At 35.4% G+C, this 23,049-nt stretch overlaps 2 protein-coding genes across 2 annotated transcripts; one reads left to right on the forward strand and one right to left on the reverse strand.

Annotated features, from left to right (window-relative positions):
• Positions 1–2,280: 2,280 nt before the first annotated feature.
• On the reverse strand, positions 2,281–16,675 carry LOC137929967 (zinc finger protein 721-like). The gene is made up of 6 exons (XM_068773128.1): positions 16,618–16,675; positions 16,338–16,493; positions 9,241–9,373; positions 7,721–8,786; positions 6,368–7,172; positions 2,281–5,431 (listed from the first exon to the last, which is right to left on the reverse strand). The coding sequence occupies exons 2-6, from the start codon at positions 16,455–16,457 to the stop codon at positions 2,783–2,785; spliced, it is 4,773 nt and encodes a 1,590-aa protein (XP_068629229.1). The 5' UTR covers positions 16,458–16,493; positions 16,618–16,675; the 3' UTR covers positions 2,281–2,782.
• Positions 16,676–19,504: 2,829 nt separating this feature from the next.
• Positions 19,505–22,793, forward strand: LOC137929455 (protein arginine N-methyltransferase 9-like). The gene has a single exon (XM_068772418.1). It carries the CDS (start codon positions 19,638–19,640, stop codon positions 21,825–21,827), a length of 2,190 nt encoding a protein of 729 aa, XP_068628519.1. The 5' UTR covers positions 19,505–19,637; the 3' UTR covers positions 21,828–22,793.
• The last annotated feature ends 256 nt before the right edge of the window (positions 22,794–23,049 follow it).

Below are 23,049 nucleotides of genomic sequence, written 5' to 3' on the forward strand. Positions count from 1 at the left end.
ATTGTAGCATTTAGCGGCTCCCTTAAGAGTTTATCTGCAAATGCCGCTTGGGCAGCAGTATAAGGCTGGTAAAAATCCCACTTTAGTGGCAATTCACTACTTGAATCAATTATGAGTTTTTTTTTTCAAATTATTGTGCTGTTCGAAAAGTAGTTAAGTTTTTTCATAACAGGATTTAATTGTATTTTTTCACAGCTAACTTCACACTTATGTCGCATTGTCATTATATGTTTTGACAGCTAATATAGCAAGGCTTGTGTGTGAATAAGTTCAAATGGTTTTACGCAGTAGTTTTTAGTCGGCGCCCTTTTAAATATACGGAGAATTAAGCTGTATTTTCTTTAGATTTTACTTTTTTTACTATAGAAAAGTGAAAATGCTGTCCAAGCCAGAAAGAAATTAACTAGACCTGGTCCCTTCGGATTATTATTTGTCACTGCAAAATTTTTTAGACGATTAAACCTTTACCTGAAGCGAACACGTCTCACCTGGATCAGTTTTTTGCAAGCCAAGACCAAAAATTTTATGAGCGTGGAATCATGCCACTACCAGAACGATGGATGGCAAAAGGTGTTGGATCGAAATGGAAAGTATATATTAATTTTCATCACAAAAAAACGAAAATACTTTTCGAACAACCCAATATATTATCCGTATTGGAATTGTTTCATAAAAAAATTTACGTATGAATTACGCAGTGTAACGAAGGATTAATAAATGTTTTAAAATTAGTAACATTAATGTTAATTACATGTTCATCTGTTTATATATTTTAATAATAATAATACTGGAAAATATATTTACCATTCATTAAAAAGACAGTTATTTAGAAAAGCCATTAACTGACTACGTTATTTGGATATAACATATTTATTACAAAATGAAAAATGAAACAAGGTTTTTTTTCTCTCAATTATTGTAATTTAAATTACAACTTAATAATCGACATGTGCTTCTGAACCGAAATCTTATGAACCACAAAGAAATTATTGAAATTTATAACAAAATTTAGTGCTACATGACTTGACACGAAGATAAGTGTACAAATTTATTTTTTGAAAGATAAAATAGGACAATAAAATAAATACAGCTTAACATTTCACTGTGTTCATACGAATGGGTAAGGCGTGACTTAAAATTAATAGTAAAAAATTGAGATTATATTACGTCAAAAATATGTTAATCAATCAAATTGCTTCCTTAATAAAATATTGGAAAGACAGATCCATCTAGGTTTTAGCCAAGACTAAGATATTCGTTTATATATAAAACACAAATAATCAAAATATTATTTTCAAAATATCAGCTTACTGTTTACAGAACACCTTAATTCATTAGATCAACACTTTCTTGGCATAACAATGCAAAGTGCATTTTTAAAGAGTGCAAAGTCACGGGATATATTTATTCAATATAAAAAAATTAGTTTTAAAGGATTCCAAGATAAATATCAATTTAAATAATTTAAACTATAGTTATTTTTGGTTATTTCCATTTTTCTACTATACTTTATGCTAATGTCATTCATTAAGCCATCCAAACAAATTATGATCTCAAATACAATATGGCAGCATAATAGCTGGTAAATCATGTATTAAATTATAAAGAAAATGTAATATTTTTTATTAAGATAATTTTTTTGAAAATATTGAGCCAAATAAGTAGTATACTAACTTATACATTCTATAGACAGTATCATTAGTAAATGCTGAATATTATTTACATTAAGATACATATAGTATTACATAGATAGTTAAGAAATATTTTTATATATTATACATTTATGTATTGTAACCCACTAAATAAAGTAATGGCTTGATCTTACGTTTCTGTGAGAGCCTTCACGCTCCACAAACCTGATTATACTGTAAATTACAATAAGCAATGACCATTTCTTTTGTCAGCACTGCATTTAAAGCGAGGAATATCAAATTCTTTTCTATAAAACACCATGATTTTACTTTTACTGGAAAACACTAAAATAATTTTTATATGTTCAATTTATTGTAAAAATGCTTGCTCATTTTTACATAAAAATAACTTCTACAAAAGTAGATTTAGCACTAATTAGGCTCATTAGCTAAATTAGCGATTTTATTTTGGATTGTTCTAGAAATCTATGCTCTATTCAAATTTTAAATAATTTTGAAGAAATGAAACATCTTGCATGGTAAAGATACATCAAAAACCTTCTATTATCTTTACAAAGTAAATTAAAATTGTAACTGTTACTATTTATTATAAAAATAAAATAAAATTGTTGTTGCTAATGGTGGATGAGTTTTATTTAAGTAAAACTTTTTCATTATAATAAAATTTGGATACAAAAAAATAACGCCTAATATTAATTTTATTACTAAATGTTTACTTATTTCGGCGCTACAATTAATTAGATAGATACGTTTTAGTAATATATTTAAATTTTAGATTTATAACTAGCTTACACTATACAAATATTTTACACCTTTAAATACTAAAGCATCGCGGTTTATGCAAGTCACTATAAAACATGTGACCTAACTATATATTATAATATTTCTTTTTAATTCACACCACATCAAATCATACATTTTCCCACTATAAATAAATACATTTTACCTTTGTAAAACACTAAGAAATCGTTTAGCTTTGACCAAAATAAATCGCTTCTAAACCTTCAATTAAGTGAATGACCATATTGTTATATATTACACAAAAGTCTACACAGCCTAAGTACACCAGAGATATGAATATTAAAACACTATTATTTTTATTCTGATCACTATGCACAGCTGGTTTTAATTCAATCATCAATTGTGATGACAGTTGAGACATTATCACCATCTATGTTCTCATCAGTCAAGTTGGTAACTTTGCCTGGATTTTCTTCCTTTGCTTCATAAAGTGACAGCACATCAGATATGATTGGCGTATGAACCATCATGTGCATATTAATATCTGTTGAGTTTTGACTCTCGTCATCCAGCACTGTGTATGGAGTGTTGTTAACATTTGTCTGATCCTCGTTATTTTCCTCTTCATCATCAGTGTGTCCATAGTATTTCTGATCATCCTTCTCATCTGTAGGTGTGTAGGCATTAATTAGAGCGACTAGATTGACGTCACTAGTGAACACTTTGGATGGCTCGGAGTCTTCCTTGTCGCAGTTGTGCCTGGAGAAAGCTCTAGATGAAGTGAAATATTTGTGACACTGCCTGCACTGATTGAGCAGGTGCGCTTTGTAGTGGTTGTGGAGATTGGGGAAGTTGCCGCCGCAGACTACGCACGGCTCCGCCTTTATCGTGGTCCGATAATGCATTTTCTGTTTAGACTTGTGCACTGTCTGCATGTGTCTGATGAATGGACCGTAACGCACAAACTTTTCACCACACTTTCGACATTTTATTGGTTTCTTATCGTATTTCTTACTTCGGTGGGAAAATGCGTGGATGTGGAATGCATCTATTGTTTTAAATTTAAACGAGCAGAAGCGACAAGAGATGGAGCTGGAAATTTTGTGTATGTGGTTGTGCAATTTCTGCGAGTTCTTCTTGGTTGTGGGCTTAAAGCAAAAGGGGCACTCTGTATATACAGGTTGTGATACAATATCATTGTTACTGTCCACTTCTTCATCACTCTCTATGGCACAGAGATGACTATCATAATCAATTTGAGAGAAGAAATACTCTGAACACTTTCTGCACTTGTTATTTTCATGGTAAGCTAAATGTTTATGGAGATTATAGAATTTTTTATTACAAATATGGCACTTCTCCTCATTGGATTCTTTGGGCATAACAATCCAGTCCTTGTCATCATTGTGAACTTCCTTCATGTGTCTAATCATCTCTCTGAACGCGACGAATGTCTCGTCGCAGTGCTCACACTTTGTAGGGTTGTCAACATTAAGTTGAGAAAAGTGATGGTTCTTATGTCGATTAAACATAGTGACAGTGTTGAACTTTCTATTGCAATAGATGCAACCATAATAACTGACCGTGCGGTGGTATATTTTGTGTGTGCTCAAAGCATATTCATTCTCAAAGACCTTAAAACAATAATCGCAAACAATATCTCTCTGTCTTTCAATTACTTCCTTACTGATTTTGATACCATGCTGAGTTCGCAAATGGCAGTCCAATTTCACTTGTAAATGGAACACTTTGTAACAATTGTGGCATTTCAATTTTTTAGGGTACACCTCCGTCTCGCCAACTAGTTTTTTCTTTTCACAGCTGAAGGTAAGATGTCCTTCCAAGAACCTGAGCGAGTTGAAGTACTCAAAGCAGTAATTACAGCGCAGAGAATTGTGGTAATCAAGGTGCCTTTCAAAGTTCCCTTTACTGGCTAATACCTTAAGGCAGATAGAGCACTGTAATTCCTTCAAAGGGCCTTTAAGAACCTTCTCCGTGCATTCCGCTATCCAAGTCTCGTTAATTCCGTGTATGTCGCGTAAGTGATAATGGAGGTCGTAACCTCTTACGAAGGTTTCTTCACAGTGCATGCATTTGAGCGGCTCTTCAGTATACTTCTGGGATAAATGAGACTTGATGTGAATCCTGTGGTTTTTCAATGATATGGTCTTTTTACTACAGAACTTGCATTTGAAAAACTCCGGTTTCCTCAAGTGAGCCTCCTCATGATACTGAAGCCTTCGTTCATCTAAGAATACCTTGGCGCACAGTTTGCAAGAAAAATAGTTCTGGGCTGGTGCGTCAGGGTCAGTCTTAACCATTTTACTTTCAGGATGTGTCCGTCGCATGTGACGAATGAGTTTTACTAAATCAGGGTAGAATCGGATACAAATAGGACACTTCACTTTGTCTTTCCTGAGTTTAGCAATTCTTGCCTTGTGGGATTCATGGTTGAAGTTGTGACTTTTAATGTGCTTCCTGTGGTAGAGCTCATTGGTGAATCCCTTGCCACATGTGGGGCACTTGTAGGGGCCATTGTCATCCTCGTAATGTGTTCTGATGTGGAGCTCTTGCCTTCTCTTGTTGGTGAATTTAATACCACAGACCCGGCACTCGTGTCGAGCTCCGTAGAGGGAAGTCTTAGATTTGTGCCATATAATGTGGTGTTTAAGAGATACTTCGGAATCGCAGACTTTGCCGCAGTGGTGGCAGGTGTTGGAGCCGTCGGCGGTGGGTGCGTCTGGATTGTTGCGCGGCTCGGCACCAATGACTGTATCGACGCCTTCGCCGCGCTTGTGATGTATCGCCATATGCCCGAGGTACACCTTCCTGTGCTGATAGACGCGGTTGCATATAGAGCAGTGGTAATCGTTGGTTTTGAAGCGCGTCTGCTTGTGGTAGTTCATGTGTACTCGGGCGGCGCGCAGGTTCTTGCTCCGGCGACCGCATGCCCCGCACGTCAGCAGCGCTGGGTCCAGGTTCGTGTCGGTGTAGTGGCCGCGCATGTGCACGCGGTAGTGGCACTGGAATCGGAACTTCTGCCACAACAAAAATTGAAACATGTTAAAAAAAAATTACGATCACATTAATAATTAAACCAGCTCTCTTTAGACAAAATTTAGAAATAAAAGAGTTCACCAATCAGAATAATTACATTTTTAAACGATTTTTTTTTTCAAGTTTGCATTAAAATTTCAACATAATCTTAACTTTTGTGTTGCAGGATTTCAAGAATTATATAAACAAGTGCAGAACCTATCGGACAGATCAACTGACAATATTTTTGGTCCAATACTTATGCAGGCATATTATAAATAAGCGATGAACAGTTGCGAAATTGATTTTTATTTTTTGGTTTCTTACTTGTGGATTGAATTTCACCTAATTTAATTTTTTGGAATTGAAATTAATCATTTTTTAATACAAAAAAGTAAAAAGTGTAATAAATACTCATGTAATATGAATTTCATTATTACTTCTTTTTGTACCTTTATTTTAAATTTTATTTTATAAGGAATGTATCTACCATGTAAAAAAACAGTTGGGTTTATAGCAAAACCAAATTGTTTGTATTTAGCACCTACGAGTGGTCAATTAAAAAAATCAGTAATGCTATATGTTCAGTACTTCAGAAAGTTGAAAAGTGTTTACAACTATCATTAAAAAATATATGTCATTGTAAAATGTACATACACATGTGTATACTAACAGTATAATATACCTATATTTCTTATATTACAATTAATCACTTATTAAGGATATTTCAACATAGATTACTAAGCATTATAGTTATTTTGATTTTGGTGAGCATATATAAAATGGAAATAGGTACATACGGCAAAATAACATTATATGCCAATACGTGGGTGGATAGTTTTAATATAAAAATACCCACCATAATGAATACTATCATAATATATATTGTAACTATATCGACTGATATGATGATGGTGTAAAGAAAAACACACACTCACTTCTTTGCAGACAAAACACTCCAGATCCTTTTCAAGTTTTTGATCATCTTTAGAGTGCCATTTAACGTGTTGTTTGAGCGACTTCAACGTCCGCATTTTCTTGCCGCAGAGTGGGCAGATGAAGCCGCCAAGGTCCACAGGTTCCTGCAAGGACGGAGCCTTCTCAAGGTCGTTGTCATCTTGGTCCATCACCAGCGGTTCCGTCTTCGTAACAACGACCTCACAAAAATCCGCCAGCTCTGCTGTCCCAGGCAGCACCTGCTGTTTCAACCGGTGCACCAGCCTGATGTGCGTGGCGAGTGACTTGCAGTTTTCAAACTTTTCGCCGCACTCCGCGCAAGTGTACAAATTGCGGGGTTTAACATTCTCCGCCTTGTGCATCAGGTTGTGCTCGTTGATATCACACACTTTCATCTCGATGTCGCAGATGCGACAACGCACCGAGCAATCCTTCAGGCCGATCTTGGCTCGCTTCGTTCCCGAGCTCATGTTGTGCTTGGTTCGCTTGTGATGTAGCAGCTGGCGTTTGAAATAGAATTCCTTCTCGCAAATATCACACGTCCTGTCGTCACCCTCTTCCTGACTAGACTCTGATTCCGACTGGCGGTTCGATTCACTGAGGAGACTGCAGCTGGTGTTGTTCTCCAGTGGCTCCGGTTTTATCTCTATTTCTGTGGTGGGATGTTGGCTCAACTCGTGGTTTATCAAAGATTTCCTATACGAGAACTGTTTGTCGCACACTTTACATTTTAGTGGCTCCTGAGTTGCTTGAGGAGTACTGTAGCCAGGCACGATCGATTCAACTCTGTAAACAAATTTAAGTTTTGAATTTCATTCAGGATCTAATAACTGAACCAGGTCAATTTTAATGGCTCACTAAAGCTACTGAGCCATTATTTATAATAATTTTTTTATAAGAAACATGTATGATTAGTTTAAAAAAGTTAAGCTTGTTAAATAAAAAGAATTCCTCTTTTACGACATTTACTTACTTCAGACACTTTTATAAATTTATCTCTGCGCCATTCAAAGATTTACTGCTAGAAATTGCCTCCAGCATTAAGTTCGCTGTTATAAAATGTATAAATGTTTAAATAAATGATAAGTATGTTTATCTGAATTGCACATCTAATGTGAACGTGGCGGGAAACATAGCTCACGCAGCGGACGGCCTTTGGGATCGAAAACGACTAGCCGGGTGAGGTGGCTTGGGTAGATCACCCACTAGATGGACCAACAACATAGTCAAGGCTGCCGGAAGTCCGGATATCGTAGCGATCTTTGGGGGAGGCCTATGTCAATGAATGAATAAAATTTTTATGTTGTTTTGTATTTATGTATGAACAGACATACCCACTTTCCTCTTCATCTTCTTTGTTGGACATGTGTGCAGCAAGGTGTGTGATGAGCTGGTCCTGTGACGCCAAATGCTTACCGCATATTCGACATTCGGAGATCAGCTTAGAGTTATCGTTATTCAGATCGCGCCAAACATTATGTTTATGTTTAATATGGTTATAATATGCGCTCTTTTTGGTCGTAAGTTTTAGACAAAGCGGGCATGTGAAAAACAAGTTTTTTGTGTTGTCCTTTTTAGAGCAGTTGTCAACGTGTTTGGTGTAAAGACCGTATTCGTCAAACATTTGGCCGCATTTGTAGTAGCATGGGAATGCGAGCTTACCATTCTCTACATTGTGCTCAGTTTTATCGCTATTGTGGACTTTGTTTACCGTTTCAAACGTTGTACAAGGTTCACACTCGATGTTCGTAGAGTGGCCGCCGCTGTCGATCGGTTTCAGTGACACGTGCAATTCTTTTTTTTGCTTTTCGTGCGGTTCCCTTCCGCAAACCTCCCGGTGACGTTTCAGCATTATCTTCAACTTGAATGTCCTGTTGCATTTGTCGCATGTGAGCTTGTCGTCCACGTCCATAGGGTTCTGAATGCTACTGTCCGGCTCAGGTATGTTGGCAAAGTGGTTCTGTTTCGACTTCCTCGAATGGACCTTGGTGTGGGCGGCCACGCTCCTTTTAGTAGCGAACTCCTTGCCGCAGATATTGCAATTGAATTCGCCTTTCGTCTCCAGCTCGTCGGAATCGGTTTCTGCGGAGAATTGCGAAACACTTCTGTCGTCGTAGTCAGAGTCCGTGTACGGCGTGTTAATCGACCTCCTGGGCCGTTTTTCGGAAGTCCGAAGCTCCTCGACTCGCTTGATGGAACTGTATCGAGAGTCGTGCGATCGTCCGCTGATAGAGGCATTATCGTTGCTGTCCAGGCTACGTTTCCAGCTTCGTGTTCCTGGTGATGTTTTCGTTACTGACGACGTCGGCGTATCTTTCTTGATGGTGGATGTATCCGTATGGTTTGAGAATGCTGAGTAACTGCTCTGTCTATTTGACGACGATGGTTTGCAGTTGACACCTGTCAAGTGCATTGCAAGAATTTATCAAATAAATTTATTTATGCTTACATAATAACGTATAATTGTATAACTACTTTTTTGTCAGTTTTTTTTATAGCGGTTTGCTAGTTCTCGAACGGTGTAAGAACACAATTCCCTGTCCACCGCTTGCTACTGTATACTAAAGAAAACATTAAAGTTAATATATTGTTTATTATTATAATCCTAACGTTAGGAAATAAAATTATACTAAATGGTATGGTTAAAATGTATTGCAAAGCAACCGTTAGGGTACAATTTATTAACAAAACATTTCTCAGCAACTCTCTATTAAGTTATAAATTCGTCTCTCATCATCTTTAAAATACGTCACTCAAATCAAGGTCCGGAAAGGTCTGACCTAGCTTATATACAATACCTAGCCGAGAATTTTTAAGCTACCTACACTGCCTGTAATACCATAAATATGTGTACCTGGTGGTGGCACATAGTTGCGTCTCAGTTCTTGATCTGACCTCTCGCACTGCTGTTTAAATATATGTGCACTGCTAAGTTTCTGAATGCACTCCGAACAAATCTTGTCAGGCAATCCATCACCTTCATATACCTACAACAGACATTCATTCATTATACCATAACACCAGGCAAATATTTATTTCTTAACAAGATTAAAACAGGCTATAAATTAGATGACATCTAAGTATATTCGATAGAAGATCATAACACTTAAGAGTAGCATTATATCTATGTAAACAAAAATTAATCTTAATTTCCCTTCACCAAACTTTAACTTCAGTACAACAACCAATTCCATTCATCTAATTTCCTCCACCTTTGACATTTTCAAAAAGCTGAAAGATTGACACCACATACTTCCAACATATGATATATCACTATGAAATTTTAATTACCGTGGCTTTGGCAGGTAAATGGTATTAAAAGTAGTACCATTTCCTGCCATAGTACAATCATATATTGGTAAAAAATATTAAATGAAAAATTTAAAAATTTTGACAAATTACAAAAAAGATATAAGTGATAAAATTCGATATTAAAATAAAACAAGTTATTGATGAGCATATATCACTAATAACGAAGTTTTGACAATTATTAATGCAATATTTTTTACTAAAAAAATATACGGTTCATCCTGTAATAATAATGTTGGAACAATGTGGAATTGAATTAAGAAAGACAGTATCATATTTACCACCTCAAAATAAACATCCTTTACAAATATATAATAAGATTATACTAGAATTGTTGTCTTATGTATTAGTGGTATACACTTAGCTTATATATTAGTTTTTACAATTAAAACTTTTAATTACTCAAGTTAATTGTGACTTATACAATGTTTCACCTGTACAGATTAAAATTAGAGACAATACATTTATGTTGTATTATCTAATTATAAATATTTTTGATGTCAATTATTAAGATTCATTATAAAATTTTACAAAATTTAGATGACCATTAAATATTTTAAGAAAATGTTAAATCTATATATATAAAAGAAAGTCGTGTTAGTTACACCACTTATAACTCAAGAAAGGCAGAACAGATTCGGCTGAAAATTGGTAGGGAGGTAGCTTAGAGCCAGGAGATGGACATAGGATACTTTTTATCCCGTTCGACAGCGTTCCCGTGTGACTTGACATGAAACGTCAGTCACTATAAAACGTGGTATAACAAAAAAGAATCAGACTTGGAATAACAAAACGCAAATTACAGCTATGTAATTGACGTAAAATGACAGCTATGTATTGACGTATGGATGACAATTTGATATTTGTAAGAAATCAATATTAAAACTATTTCTATTAAATAAATAATTAGCAAGTGGATTGAAGTGAAGTGAAGTTTAATTATTAATGCCGCGACTATGACGATCGAATCTTTCCCGACAAAGCCGCAAGAAGAATGCAAAATACTGCAAATGAAAGGACTGAAGAAGAACAAGAAATTGCACGTGAACAGCGCCGCGATAGTATGGCTCGACTTCGTGCTTCTCAATCACAAGAGCAAAGTGAAGCAGCCCGTGAAACAGCTCGGTTGGCAATGCAGAATCGTCGAGCGAACAACAGAAGGCAACAAATAGATAATGTGCGACGCAGAACAAGATATTTAGCTGATTTGAATCGAGCAGCGTTTCGATACGATTGCAGCAATGATTACAGCTTGCATCCTAGCGTTTGCATTGGGCAAATGGACGTTGTTTGCGAGTATTGTGGTGCATTAAAGTTTTCCGGAGAAACGCCTGGATTATGCTGCCTTAATGGTAAAGTAAATTGCCAGTGTTGACTCCGCCACATGAGCCATTGTATTCATTGCTTTGTGGCGAAACACAAGAATCACGCCACTTTCTTGCAAATACTCGAAAATACAACAGTTGTTTCCAAATGACGTCATTTGGGGCAGACATTATCGAAGAAGGAGGATTTAATTCGGATTAAATCCTCCTTAAAATAAATACTTTAAATGTCGGCATTTAAAGTATTTATTTTTGTACTTACATAGAATGTAGTTAAAGAATAACTTACTATATCTATTGGTATGTATTATATTTGCTAATACTGAACTCTACTCTCCCACAGAAAAAGTGTTTATAACCCAGTTAATACTGTCTGGTTTTTATTTTGTGGATACAAGGACAGATCCGCCATCGAATTGGATCATTACTACCTTTCGAAGATACACAGAATAAATTTTTACAAATATATTTCATGGGCAACATGGAAGAACAACTTGATCGACGCCTAGGGATCAATGCAGGAATGAAGCGAGCAATTATTCAAGACTTGCAGTGTCTGCTTCATGAACATCATGCGTTGGTCAGGTTGTTTAAGAGTGCTTTAGAGCAAATGCCAAATGATGACTATAAAGTTGTCATCAAAGCAGATAAACGACCATCTGGAACACACGAACGCACATTTAATGCTCCAACAGTAGACGAAGTTGCCATCCTGATTGTTGGTGAACAATTGGAAAAACGCGATATTGTGCTTACATGTCGCGATACTGGGCAACTGCAACAAATATCTGAAACTCATCGATCATATGACGTATTGCAATACCCACTGATGATTTGGCAAGGAGAAGATGGATATTATTTTAATATTAAAATGATAAATCCATTGAATGGTAAAGTATCAGTATCTTAATAATGGTTAATGTCTGTATTATTTGTCTTTGAAATGGTTAATTATCAAATTTTGAATTTCAGGTGAAGAAACTACAAAGAAAGTTAACTCAATGAATTATTATGCATATCGTTTGATGATTCGTCAAAATGCTGACAACTATTTGCTGCGGTTTCGTCGATTGTTTCAGCAGTATTGCGTTGACATGTATGTAAAAATAGAAACGGAACGTTTAACATTTATTAGGTTGAACCAAGCCAAACTGCGTTCTGAGGAGTACATCCATTTACGTGATGCAGTTAGTACTGAAGGAAATGAAGCTAATATTGGTCGATTAACTATTCTGCCGGCGACATACATTGGTAGCCCACGTCATATGCATGAATATGCACAAGATGCAATGACATATGTTCGTCATTACGGCCGGCCAGATCTCTTTATTACTTTTACCTGTAATCCAAAATGGATAGAAATTACTCAATTGCTACTTCCCGGACAAACATCAAATGATAGACACGACATCACAGCACGTATATTCAGGCAAAAAATTCGGTCCCTGATGAACTTTATTGTTAAACAACGCGTCTTTGGAGATACTCGATGCTGGATGTATTCAATCGAATGGCAAAAGCGAGGCCTGCCGCACGCACACATTCTTATTTGGTTAGTGGAAAGAATTCAGCCTGACCAAATAGATGATATCATATGTGCCGTGATTCCTGATCATGAAGTCGATCCAGACCTACATGATGTTGTTACTACTAATATGATTCATGGTCCGTGTGGTGCCATCAATCCCCAATCACCTTGCATGGTCGATGGAAAGTGCTCTAAACGATATCCACGGAAATTAACGGCGGAGACTGTCACTGGCAACGATGGGTATCCGCTGTATCGGCGTCGATCACCAGATGACAACGGTCGAACTGTCACAACGAAAGTGAAAAGAATGGATTTCGTTGTCGACAACAGTTGGATTGTTCCATATTCGCCACTTATTTCTAAAACGTTCAAGACACATTGCAAAGTTGAATACTACAATTCAGTTAAGTCCATAAAATATATTTGCAAATATGTCACGAAAGGCAGTGATATGGTGGTTTTTGGATTGCAATCCTCAAATACCAACGATGAAATTTCACGCTATCAAGTTGGTCGTTATGTGAACTGTAATGAAGCGATTTGGCGTATATTCGCATTTCCAATTCACGAACGTCATCCTACTGTTATACATTTGGCGGTGCATCTGGAGAATGGTCAACGAGTATATTTCACGGCTTCGAATGCTACGCAACGTGCTGAAACACCTCCAGCAACTACATTGACCAGTTTTTTTTGCAATCTGCCAAAGCGATCAGTTTGCACGAACTTTGCTTTACTCGGATATGCCACGTTATTATACTTGGAATGCTTCATCCAAGAATTTTCAAAGACGGAAGCAAGGTGATGCGGTTCCTGGGTATCCAGATGTGCGTTCTACTGATGCTCTTGGTCGTATGTATACAGTTCATCCAAAGAATGATGAATGTTTCTATTTGCGATTGTTGCTGGTAAATGTGCGTGGGCCAACTTCATTTGAGATACTACGAACTGTTAATGGTGTAATATTCCCAACATATCGTGCTGCATGTGAAGAATTGAACTTATTAGAAAACGATACCCATTGGGATACGACAATCGCTGAAGCCATTATCTCTGCATCTCCAAGTCAGATACGCACATTATTCGCTATCATAATTTCGACATGTTTTCCATCAAATCCATGTAACCTCTGGCACAAATACAAGGATAGTATGTCAGAAGATATTTTACATCAAAGTCGTGTCAGTTCCAGAAATCACGATATTGAGATGAATGAGGAGATACATAATCGTGCTTTACTCTTGATCGAAGATATGTGTTACCTCATGTGCGGTAATTTATTAATCAGGTTAGGAATGCCAGCGCCAAATCGTGAAATGAATGACGCATTTAATCGAGAATTGGAACGGGAACGTGAATATGATCACCAGGAATTAGATTTAGTAGTTCAAAGGAATGTACCCCTGTTAAATTACCAACAAAAGGAAGTTTATGATACTTTAATGAAGGCAATCGCTGATGAAAATGGTGGTTTATATTTCCTAGATGCTCCTGGTGGAACTGGCAAGACATTCCTTATGTCATTAGTTTTAGCAACTGTTCGGGCGAAATCCAACATAGCGGTTGCAGTTGCTTCTTCTGGAATAGCAGCCACATTGTTAGAAGGATGCCGTACGGCTCATTCAGCATTGAAATTACCGTTAAATCTTCAAACTATTGAAGAACCAACGTGTAATATTGCAAAACACTCAGCAATGGCCAAAGTTTTAGCGGCATCTAAAATCATCATCTGGGACGAAGGTACAATGGCGCATAAACGTGCATTAGAAGCACTTAACCGAACATTAAAAGATTTACGCAATGAATCAAGATGTTTTGGAGGAGCAATGATTTTACTGTCTGGCAATTTCCGCCAAATACTGCCAGTAATTCCAAGATCTACGGCTGAATTACTAATTGTATGACATTGAAAGTAAATAGTTCAGGCAACAAAGAAAGAAGTTAGAAGAAATACTATCCACACCAGATATACCATTATGGCATAATACTGTAATTGCACAGTCAAAAATAAATTAAATTGTTAATAATGTTCAATGGCAAATACAAATGTCTGTTTTAAATTAAAGAATTACATTGTTTGTAAATTAAAATACTAAATGTGAAAAGATAGTTATAAAACCAGCAGATTGCTTATTACAAAATAATGCACAAACTAGGCAAGAAGTTATCTTTTTCAGTTTACTTTGCCAAATAAACTGTATGCAAAACTATGCAAGTATCCAACATCCCTTCTAAGAAACTCAAGAACGTGTAGGACATTAGATGGTCACAATGTGAGTTCTGGGTTAGGCTCCAGAGGAGTCATTCCTTATCAAAGTATTAGCTCAGACTTACAGAGACCCAAATTTAGCTTCTAGATAAGTAAACAATAGAATGAGATATATATCATACTCATTTTTTTTTAGTCTTAGACTTATAAAATTTTACTGGATATTGGCAATCATTTTTTAGTTTTTAGTTTATTTATGAATATTTTGTTATTGTGCATCAAATAAATTTCATTTAGAAATTGTTAAAGGATACTAAAAAAAATTAACCTTGTTTATTTTCTTAAAGAGCACCCCCCATTGCAATGTTCTCACAAAGTGTTCATTCTTTTGCAATAAATATTATATTTATTGCTGACAGAGACACACTGCAAGGCATAGGCCTCCCCCAAAGATTGTCATGATGATTTATGACTAGTTACTTGTGGACAAGAAACCCAATCTCTCCCTGCGACAGTTGGTCCCCATCCCAGAATTAGAACAAGCTACTTTACTTAAGACTGTGTCCTCTCCCTCTCTTAGTGCTAGTTCAGAATACGATAATGTAACCAGAAACAGATATCACTTTATAGAGATTAGCAGGATATGGGATCTTATCTTTCTCATTAGTAAGTGCTTGCCTGAAGGTAAATAGCTTCTATGCATTTAAATGTCCCATACACCTCATTCAAGGACTTTGTGCAGTACATTAGCTTTCAGCTTAACTAATCAGACTCCTCTACCTAACTAACCAAATTTTGGAAGGCTTCTTCATGAGGTAATTCCATTTATAATGTAAAGGAAATGAACTCATATTGCATACATAAATTCTTTAGCTGGTTAAAGAGATCTCACTGTTACTCCTAATACCACTGCTTAAGATTTCACTATGTATTTATTTCTTGGCTAGGTCATAGTTGCTACAAGTTAAGAGATATTGAAAAAAAAAACCTAAATAAGCAATAAGTCTTAATATATCAAGAAAATTTAAAATGCTGTATTCAATGGCAATGAAATGTAAAATTATAACATTAAAAGGGCAGATTGTTTTAACATGTAAACAATTGTAAAAAAATCTAAAAATGGATACATAGTTACTTTTTTAAGCACAATTATTTATAAAAAAAACAATAATCTATCACTATCCAAATAAGTGAAGAAACCTAGAATTATTTCTTGCATTGATTTATTTAACTTTACAAATAATTTCAAATTTTTTGTGTTGTATAGAAGTTTTATTTCTTTATTCACAGATGTAAACAACCATTTACTAATAATATACCGCCATTCCTATGGCCATCGTTAAAACTAACTGAGATTAGCTACGAATTTTCTTGTATTAATTGGGTTGGGCTGAAGCTAAATTTTAGATTTAATTAAGTTAAATTTCAAGTATTTTTTATATGACGATCTCAAAGAATTTTACCAAAACATACTGTTTTAAAAATTTCGAAATTGTTTTTAAAAACATCTCTGTAACATGACTTTCAATCTTCCATGGTAGTTTTGGAAGTCAGCTCTACAATTAACAAAGGCTTACCTTTACTCTAGCGCATTCCATCACCATTTCGGCGAGTTGGAGATTATTATCCATCGTAAAGATGGAATAAAAATCTCCGAGTTTAAGGCAGAGCCTACATTTTCCGAGCTTGAGGGCCATATTGATTTCTTCTCGCTTGTCTTCATGACATCACATCTATTAAACAACACAATATTAACCACTAAAATATACTTCTATGTGTAGCAATATCAACTAGAACTTAAGCGGCGATTTAAACATTAACATTATCACACAGTAACATAAAACATGAATAAAGTACCTGACTAGCCGGCATACTCCATTAATAGTAGTTATCTATGTAGTGATGTGCTGTTAACATCGATATTACTGTCACAACTATTGAGAGCAGTAGATTGCAAATTCATTTTGCGTGTACACATGAAACAATAATAAATCGTATAAATATTCGTCATTTATTTGAATTAACTTTGTAAATTTTACATCAAGGCGCAAACATGACTGTATCTGAAATAGTTAACGACAACCTATGACAGCAATTTTGACATAAAAACTAATGTGAAATTTTTAAAAAGGATTTGATTCATATTTTTAAAATAAAGAGGACTTGAAATATTTATTATTTTCAAGTTGCTTGATTACCTGATATCTACTACAGCGATAACAATTGCTATGAAGTAATATTTACTTGAAGATATTAATTATTCAAATAAAAAAGATCAAATCCATGCTGTTCCATGAACACGATCATAGTACCGTATTTATACAACAGCATAAAGCAATAAGTACAGGTGTTTTATAAAGTAATACCCATATTATGGAACACAAAATTGAACTTAACATAGCATTTAGTAATTTTTCGGTATTTATTTGTTGGTATATAGTATTGAAAGTAGTTTAATATTATTATCAAGTTGTAAGACCAACATTTCGTCATCATCAACGGCGCATCGAAAAATTGAATTTCACAGAAATATAATTTTATATTTACATCGGTATAAATAAAGACTAAGCTCGAATAAATATAACACACACACAACCTTTAAGCCTCGCCTTTACGATTTCCACCTCCGTCAGACTGTTACAAGTAGGCTCCGAAACACGAATGCTTTAGTTTTTACCCTTCCGCTCCGTGAACTCGTGTCAGATGAAGCTGTAAAAGCCTCAGGGCTATCAGCATTAATTTCTTCGAAACAGTACAGTACAGAATGAATATACACACTTCTACTTTGAACTTCGTGTGGTTATTACCTCATAATCTACCAGCTCTAAGAAGAATTCCACACAATATTACGTATTAAATTAATATTATGTATAAGTCCAATATCCCTCAGTGCCTTAAGACGAAAGACCACAACCCACGTGTATTACCATTGATTTATTACAACACAAAGTGTGTAACGCTCTCTCTTGCTTTTATGCATCCGTCATGCATATTTGAGCTCAACCGAGCATAGCAACGGGGAAATACCAAGCACAACCAGAAATAGCAGACACATCAGTCTACGCTACTAACAGTACGCTTGGCTTAAGCGTAAGTACTGTAGCTGCCTCTTGAACTTTCATATTCTATAGGCCGCTTTCTAACCCACGAGCCCTGACTGATGCCAAAATAATTGTTTTATTGATAGACAACGGACTTCAAGCAACGCCGATAGTTTACTAATGGTGAATATTTTTACTAACACGTTTAAATAGGAAAACCGCGGCATCTATTTCAACTACCGAATAGTTTAAATTAACAAATATGTTTATTGTGATGTTGTTAACAACAATTATAACATAACAAACAATTATAACTTCACGGTTTCAAACTGAAAACTATAACATGACGCCAACCCCCGATCATACTGAATAGAAGCGCTTGAGTATCTTCCGCCACTTCTTCTTCCCGCGCTAACGCTTTCTAAAAGTAGTAATAGTGATATTAGACAGGCAATACCAACCAATCAAGCCGAGGTTAGATCCTCGCAGGCGCCTTTATATAGGAATGTTAAGCGGGTGTTACCGACGCGTGAGAGCCCAAGCTAATATCCCCCTGTGTAGGCCCTTAGTCGCTCTGTGAAGCGTTCACCGAAGGAATTTAATACTTAGGCGCCCTACCAATCCTGTAAAATTGTAGTATGTAGTGGCCTGTTCCGGGACTCCCCCGGAAGCCCTCGAGCTTCGCAATTTTAAAAGAGGTCTTAAGTTAGTCGTACTTTTCGCACATGCCATTTGAGCAGCAGTGAGAGTATAGTCGAAAACAAAAAACATTTATATAAGCATTCTGTGTAAACTATTATACAATTTTACACACAATGCTTTCTCTCAGCAGTTTTTATTTGATTTAGGATAGAGAACCCTTTCTTTACTTTTAATCTTTTCTTGACCTAAATACACATGTATCGTCCGGAGTCGTAGTTCCCAAGAAAGCTCTAGATTCAGACCTTAATCAATAAGAGGTGAAGGTTGTGCGCCTTTATCGCTTTGCTAGCTCCAATACGTGAATACTAAATGCCAATAAAGCAGGCAATGATCGCTTTTAGTTAATTGGGGAAGAGATTGTTTTAGTGACTTATAATTGTGATCAGTACATAAACCGATCATTGCGCGTGACGCTTGATGTATAAATAAATTATTCCTAATTTGACTACAGAGTAATATATTAACGTCAAAATGTAAAACGCCATTATAAACGATTCTTGGTTTAAACTATTGTTAATAATTTTTTAATAAAATAATTGCCGAATCTATATATATTTTGTTAAATAATAGATAGATTTGCGCGCGCAAGTCGCTCGATACCCTTAAGGTAAATATACCTGTTAATGTATGATAGAATTGTTTGGTAAAAGATCAATACCATGATTTCTATAAAATTCTATAACATGGATAGCAGACTCACTTTTCTAAGGGATGTCCAATAATCTTTCGATGACGTGCATCGATTATTTAACAATGAGCTACGAGACAAAATCGATTCGTATTGTGATTCAAGTTAGCAGCAACAATAATTGTTATTAAAGCAATACCTAGGAGAACGTAGTGTATGGTAAAGCATGGAAGGAACTAAATTTATAAAATTTTGCTCAATAATTTATTTGACATACTTGATATATCAATGTCTAACAAGAAGCTGATATTTCATCGACTTCTTTTGCTTGTTCGTATGGACAACCCTAGTGTCTCCCTTATATTGTATTGATAATACGTTGTATATATACATTACATTTTGAATACTTGTTTAGTTTAAATGCGCTGAATATATGCGCATAAGTGATCCTTAAGCGTTGGAATATAATCTTTCGAAGGACCTGTGGAGCTCCTAAAAGGTCAAAGATGGAGGAAATGGCGAGAGACTATATAAATTACGCTCGACAGTTATCGTCAAACGGGTGTTTTAACAAATCCTTCGATTTATATATTATGGCGTTTGAAAAAAATCCGGAGTCGAAAAATCTTTATGAGCAAGAATTCCAGACCGTTCTGTTGCGCTTTAACGATGTTTTAGCCGCTGCTGGAAAAGTGGAAGATATATTTACCAACTTTGGTCGAGCGATTAAGACTTTTCCTGATAACATATACCTGTTGAATGAGATCGGCAAGTATTTATTTAAATTTGGCTACTACGAGGAATCTTGGTGCCACTTCCAGAAGGCTCTGAAAGCAGACTCTGGTTTTGTTAATGCGGAAAAAAATATAAATTCAGTGAAAAACTTGCTTGTTGAAAGGTGGCACTATCGTATGTTAAATTGCAAAGTACGCAATGAATCTTATCGTCGTGCAATCCATGAAACTATAAGGCCTATCAAAGACAGTGTAATAGATATTGGCACTGGAACTGGTCTACTTGCGCTGTATGCTCACGAATGTAAACCAATGGTGATTACAGCTTGTGATGCATCAGAGGTCATGACCTCCATAGCTAAACATGTTGCTCAAGACTTGGGCATAATGGACATGGTCATTATAAACAAGATGTCGACATCCATGGACTACAAAGATATAGGAGGCAAACGTTCTGTACTTATCACTGAGATGTTTGATGCTGGACTGTTTGGTGAGCATGTGTTGCAAACATTGACCCATGGCTGGGAATATTTGTTGAATGCTGCTGGAAGAGTAATGCCAAGCAAAGCAGAGTTCTTTGTGGCTGGAGCCAATTGTGAGCGACTGAATTTAAAATTTCAATTAGGAGAGGCTGCTAAAATACTTCTCAACATTCCAATGCTTAATATTCATATCTTAGCTTATGACGAGACTTATGACTGTGAAGATGTGCATTTCTTCAGAGATTTAAAATACTTGACAGCACCACAGTCACTAATAAAAGTTGATTTCAATGACTATGATGACATACAGGATAAGCTGCATAGAAGTGAGCCATTCATTGTTGATCTAAATGTTATTGAAGATGGTGAAATAAACACCATGGTAGGATGGTTCAATTTATATTTGACAGAGAATATCACCATCACAACAAATCCAATGTCTCGAGCTAGATCAAATGCATGGCAACAGGCTGTGTTCTTTGACTTTCTGCCAACGCCAATGAAGAAAAATGAAACCTACACAGCACAATTTCTGATGAATACTGGTAAGCTGACAATGATGGCCGACTGTAATAAGACAGTGGAAAGGATATCACAGGAAGCCTTGAGGTTCCTCAATGATACTGAATTGATGAAGATGATCACTGGCTGCATTGGCATGGCCTGTGTATACCTGGGCCAGATTATTGAGATTGATAAAACTACTATAGCCGACTTGTGCCCTTTCCCATTATTTGGCATGCAAATGCTTAAACGGGGCGCCCAATCATTGCTTTGCTATGCCAAAACATATGAAGATGAGGTATTCATAAACAAAGTTTTCATTGCCAACGATTTAGATATGGCTAAGGTAACAATATTGGTTGGTGAGGAATGGACACAAGATTCATTCAAAGATGAAAAGTTTCATGCCATTATATGTAACATTTTTGAGTTGTGCGGAGAGATTGATTTAAAACAGAAGGAGGTAGCGCATCAATTGAAAAACAGTCACTTGGTGTCTGGAGGTCTCTTCATGCCCTTCAACATAACACTAATAGGCCAGCTTGTAGACTCTCACTGGCTGGATATAAACAACAGAGTTTATGATGAAAATACCCACAAATATAAAATATCTGAATACATGAACAAATATCAAGTATCACAGAACTTCTGTATTGATATATCAAACTTGGATTATAATCCAATCACAGATGTTGTTTCTTTGGGGGAGTACACAACAGACTTAGGTTCTGAGGTAATCAATGTACCTGTAGTTAATGATGGAGAGGCTAATGCTATACTTTGCTGGTATAAAATTGAATTAATGGAACATCTGGGTGAAATATCTACAAACAGATCTAATGCATACATTGATTGTATGGCATTCCTTGCTTACCCAAAAGTTGCTATGAAGAGAGGCAATATTGCAAATGTCTTGCGTTGTGTGGACCCTGATGGGTCTTTCAAGTTGATGATTGATGTTGATACCCCTTAAATGTAAACATAGAATTATAAGTCAATGAAATCTTAAGAATGTTGTTATATGTTGGAATCTAAAATATTGGATGGACTATCCAAATAAAAAAAAAATTTTTTGGTTTTAAGATTGGCCAGTTGACAAATAATTGTTTATTTCTGTTTCCTTTTAACTAATGTTCTAGTCAAATAAATATAAGTCCAGCCGCAGCAAGCAGTCAAACTTTAGAAACTACACATTTCATTTTTAATTTACCAATTATGGTTTTAATTGTAAATTAATATTTGGTTCCAGTTATCTTAGTAATGCTTTCTTAAAATAGTAAATCAGCTTAAGTACATTCAATCATTGATAAATAAATACCTAAAAAATATCACAAATTTAAGTTAACACATTCTGTGCCTTGGAACTTTTTGAAGATTTGACATTCAGGCCGCGTGGGGTGTATACAACTCACACTTTAAAAATTAAAAAAAGTCGTTTAAGATGTATGCTATATACTTTATCAACACTGCAAAGCTATAATTAGCGAGGAAAAGTTATAAATTTTAATAGGCATTACATATGTGCACATGTGATGTGAAGTTATCTATATTCAACCCTACAATTCATTTGTTTAAGAATTCTTTGTTTTTAATGAGAACTGCAAATGGCCTGAACGGAAAGTGCTGTGGGGGTCGTATACGCCCTGCATGGCATAGAATGTTGTAATAATAAAATTATCTATTTGATGTTACTTTAAAAGTCGTTTAATATGCTTTAGTAGAATGCAGCTGCATCTACTTGTTTTTTTTTTATTATATTTACACTGCTTGTTAGTGTCAATACTGAATATGGAGGGTATATCAAAATAAATTATGAATGGCTGTGAGAGTTTGGATAAACTGTAATTTGCAAAAATTATTATTTTATACTTTTTGTTATTTAGTGTAAGAATTTTGTTTTTACTTATTTTCAAGTTGTAGAAAAAACATTGCATTTAAAACTGCTACCTCTGTGCAATTATCATTTCAATAGATTGGTAAAAAATCTGCTAACTTTTATAAAATTGCATAAGAAGAAATAAATTCACATTCTATTACAGTAGATACATTGATGTTTAGTAACTAATGCAAGTTATCTAGATCTGTTGTAATAAAGGAATATATTAATATATATATTCAGTATGATTGTTGTTTTAATTTTTGAGTTTTCTGAGTTAAATCCTAACCCATATGCAGGTAATCGGTATAAAAGATTA

This window comes from Battus philenor, unplaced genomic scaffold (assembly GCF_028537555.1).
Source record: "Battus philenor isolate CCGP_79_NKW_IND1 unplaced genomic scaffold, ilBatPhil1.0.hap1 SCAF_5, whole genome shotgun sequence".
Lineage (NCBI taxonomy): Eukaryota > Metazoa > Arthropoda > Insecta > Lepidoptera > Papilionidae > Battus > Battus philenor.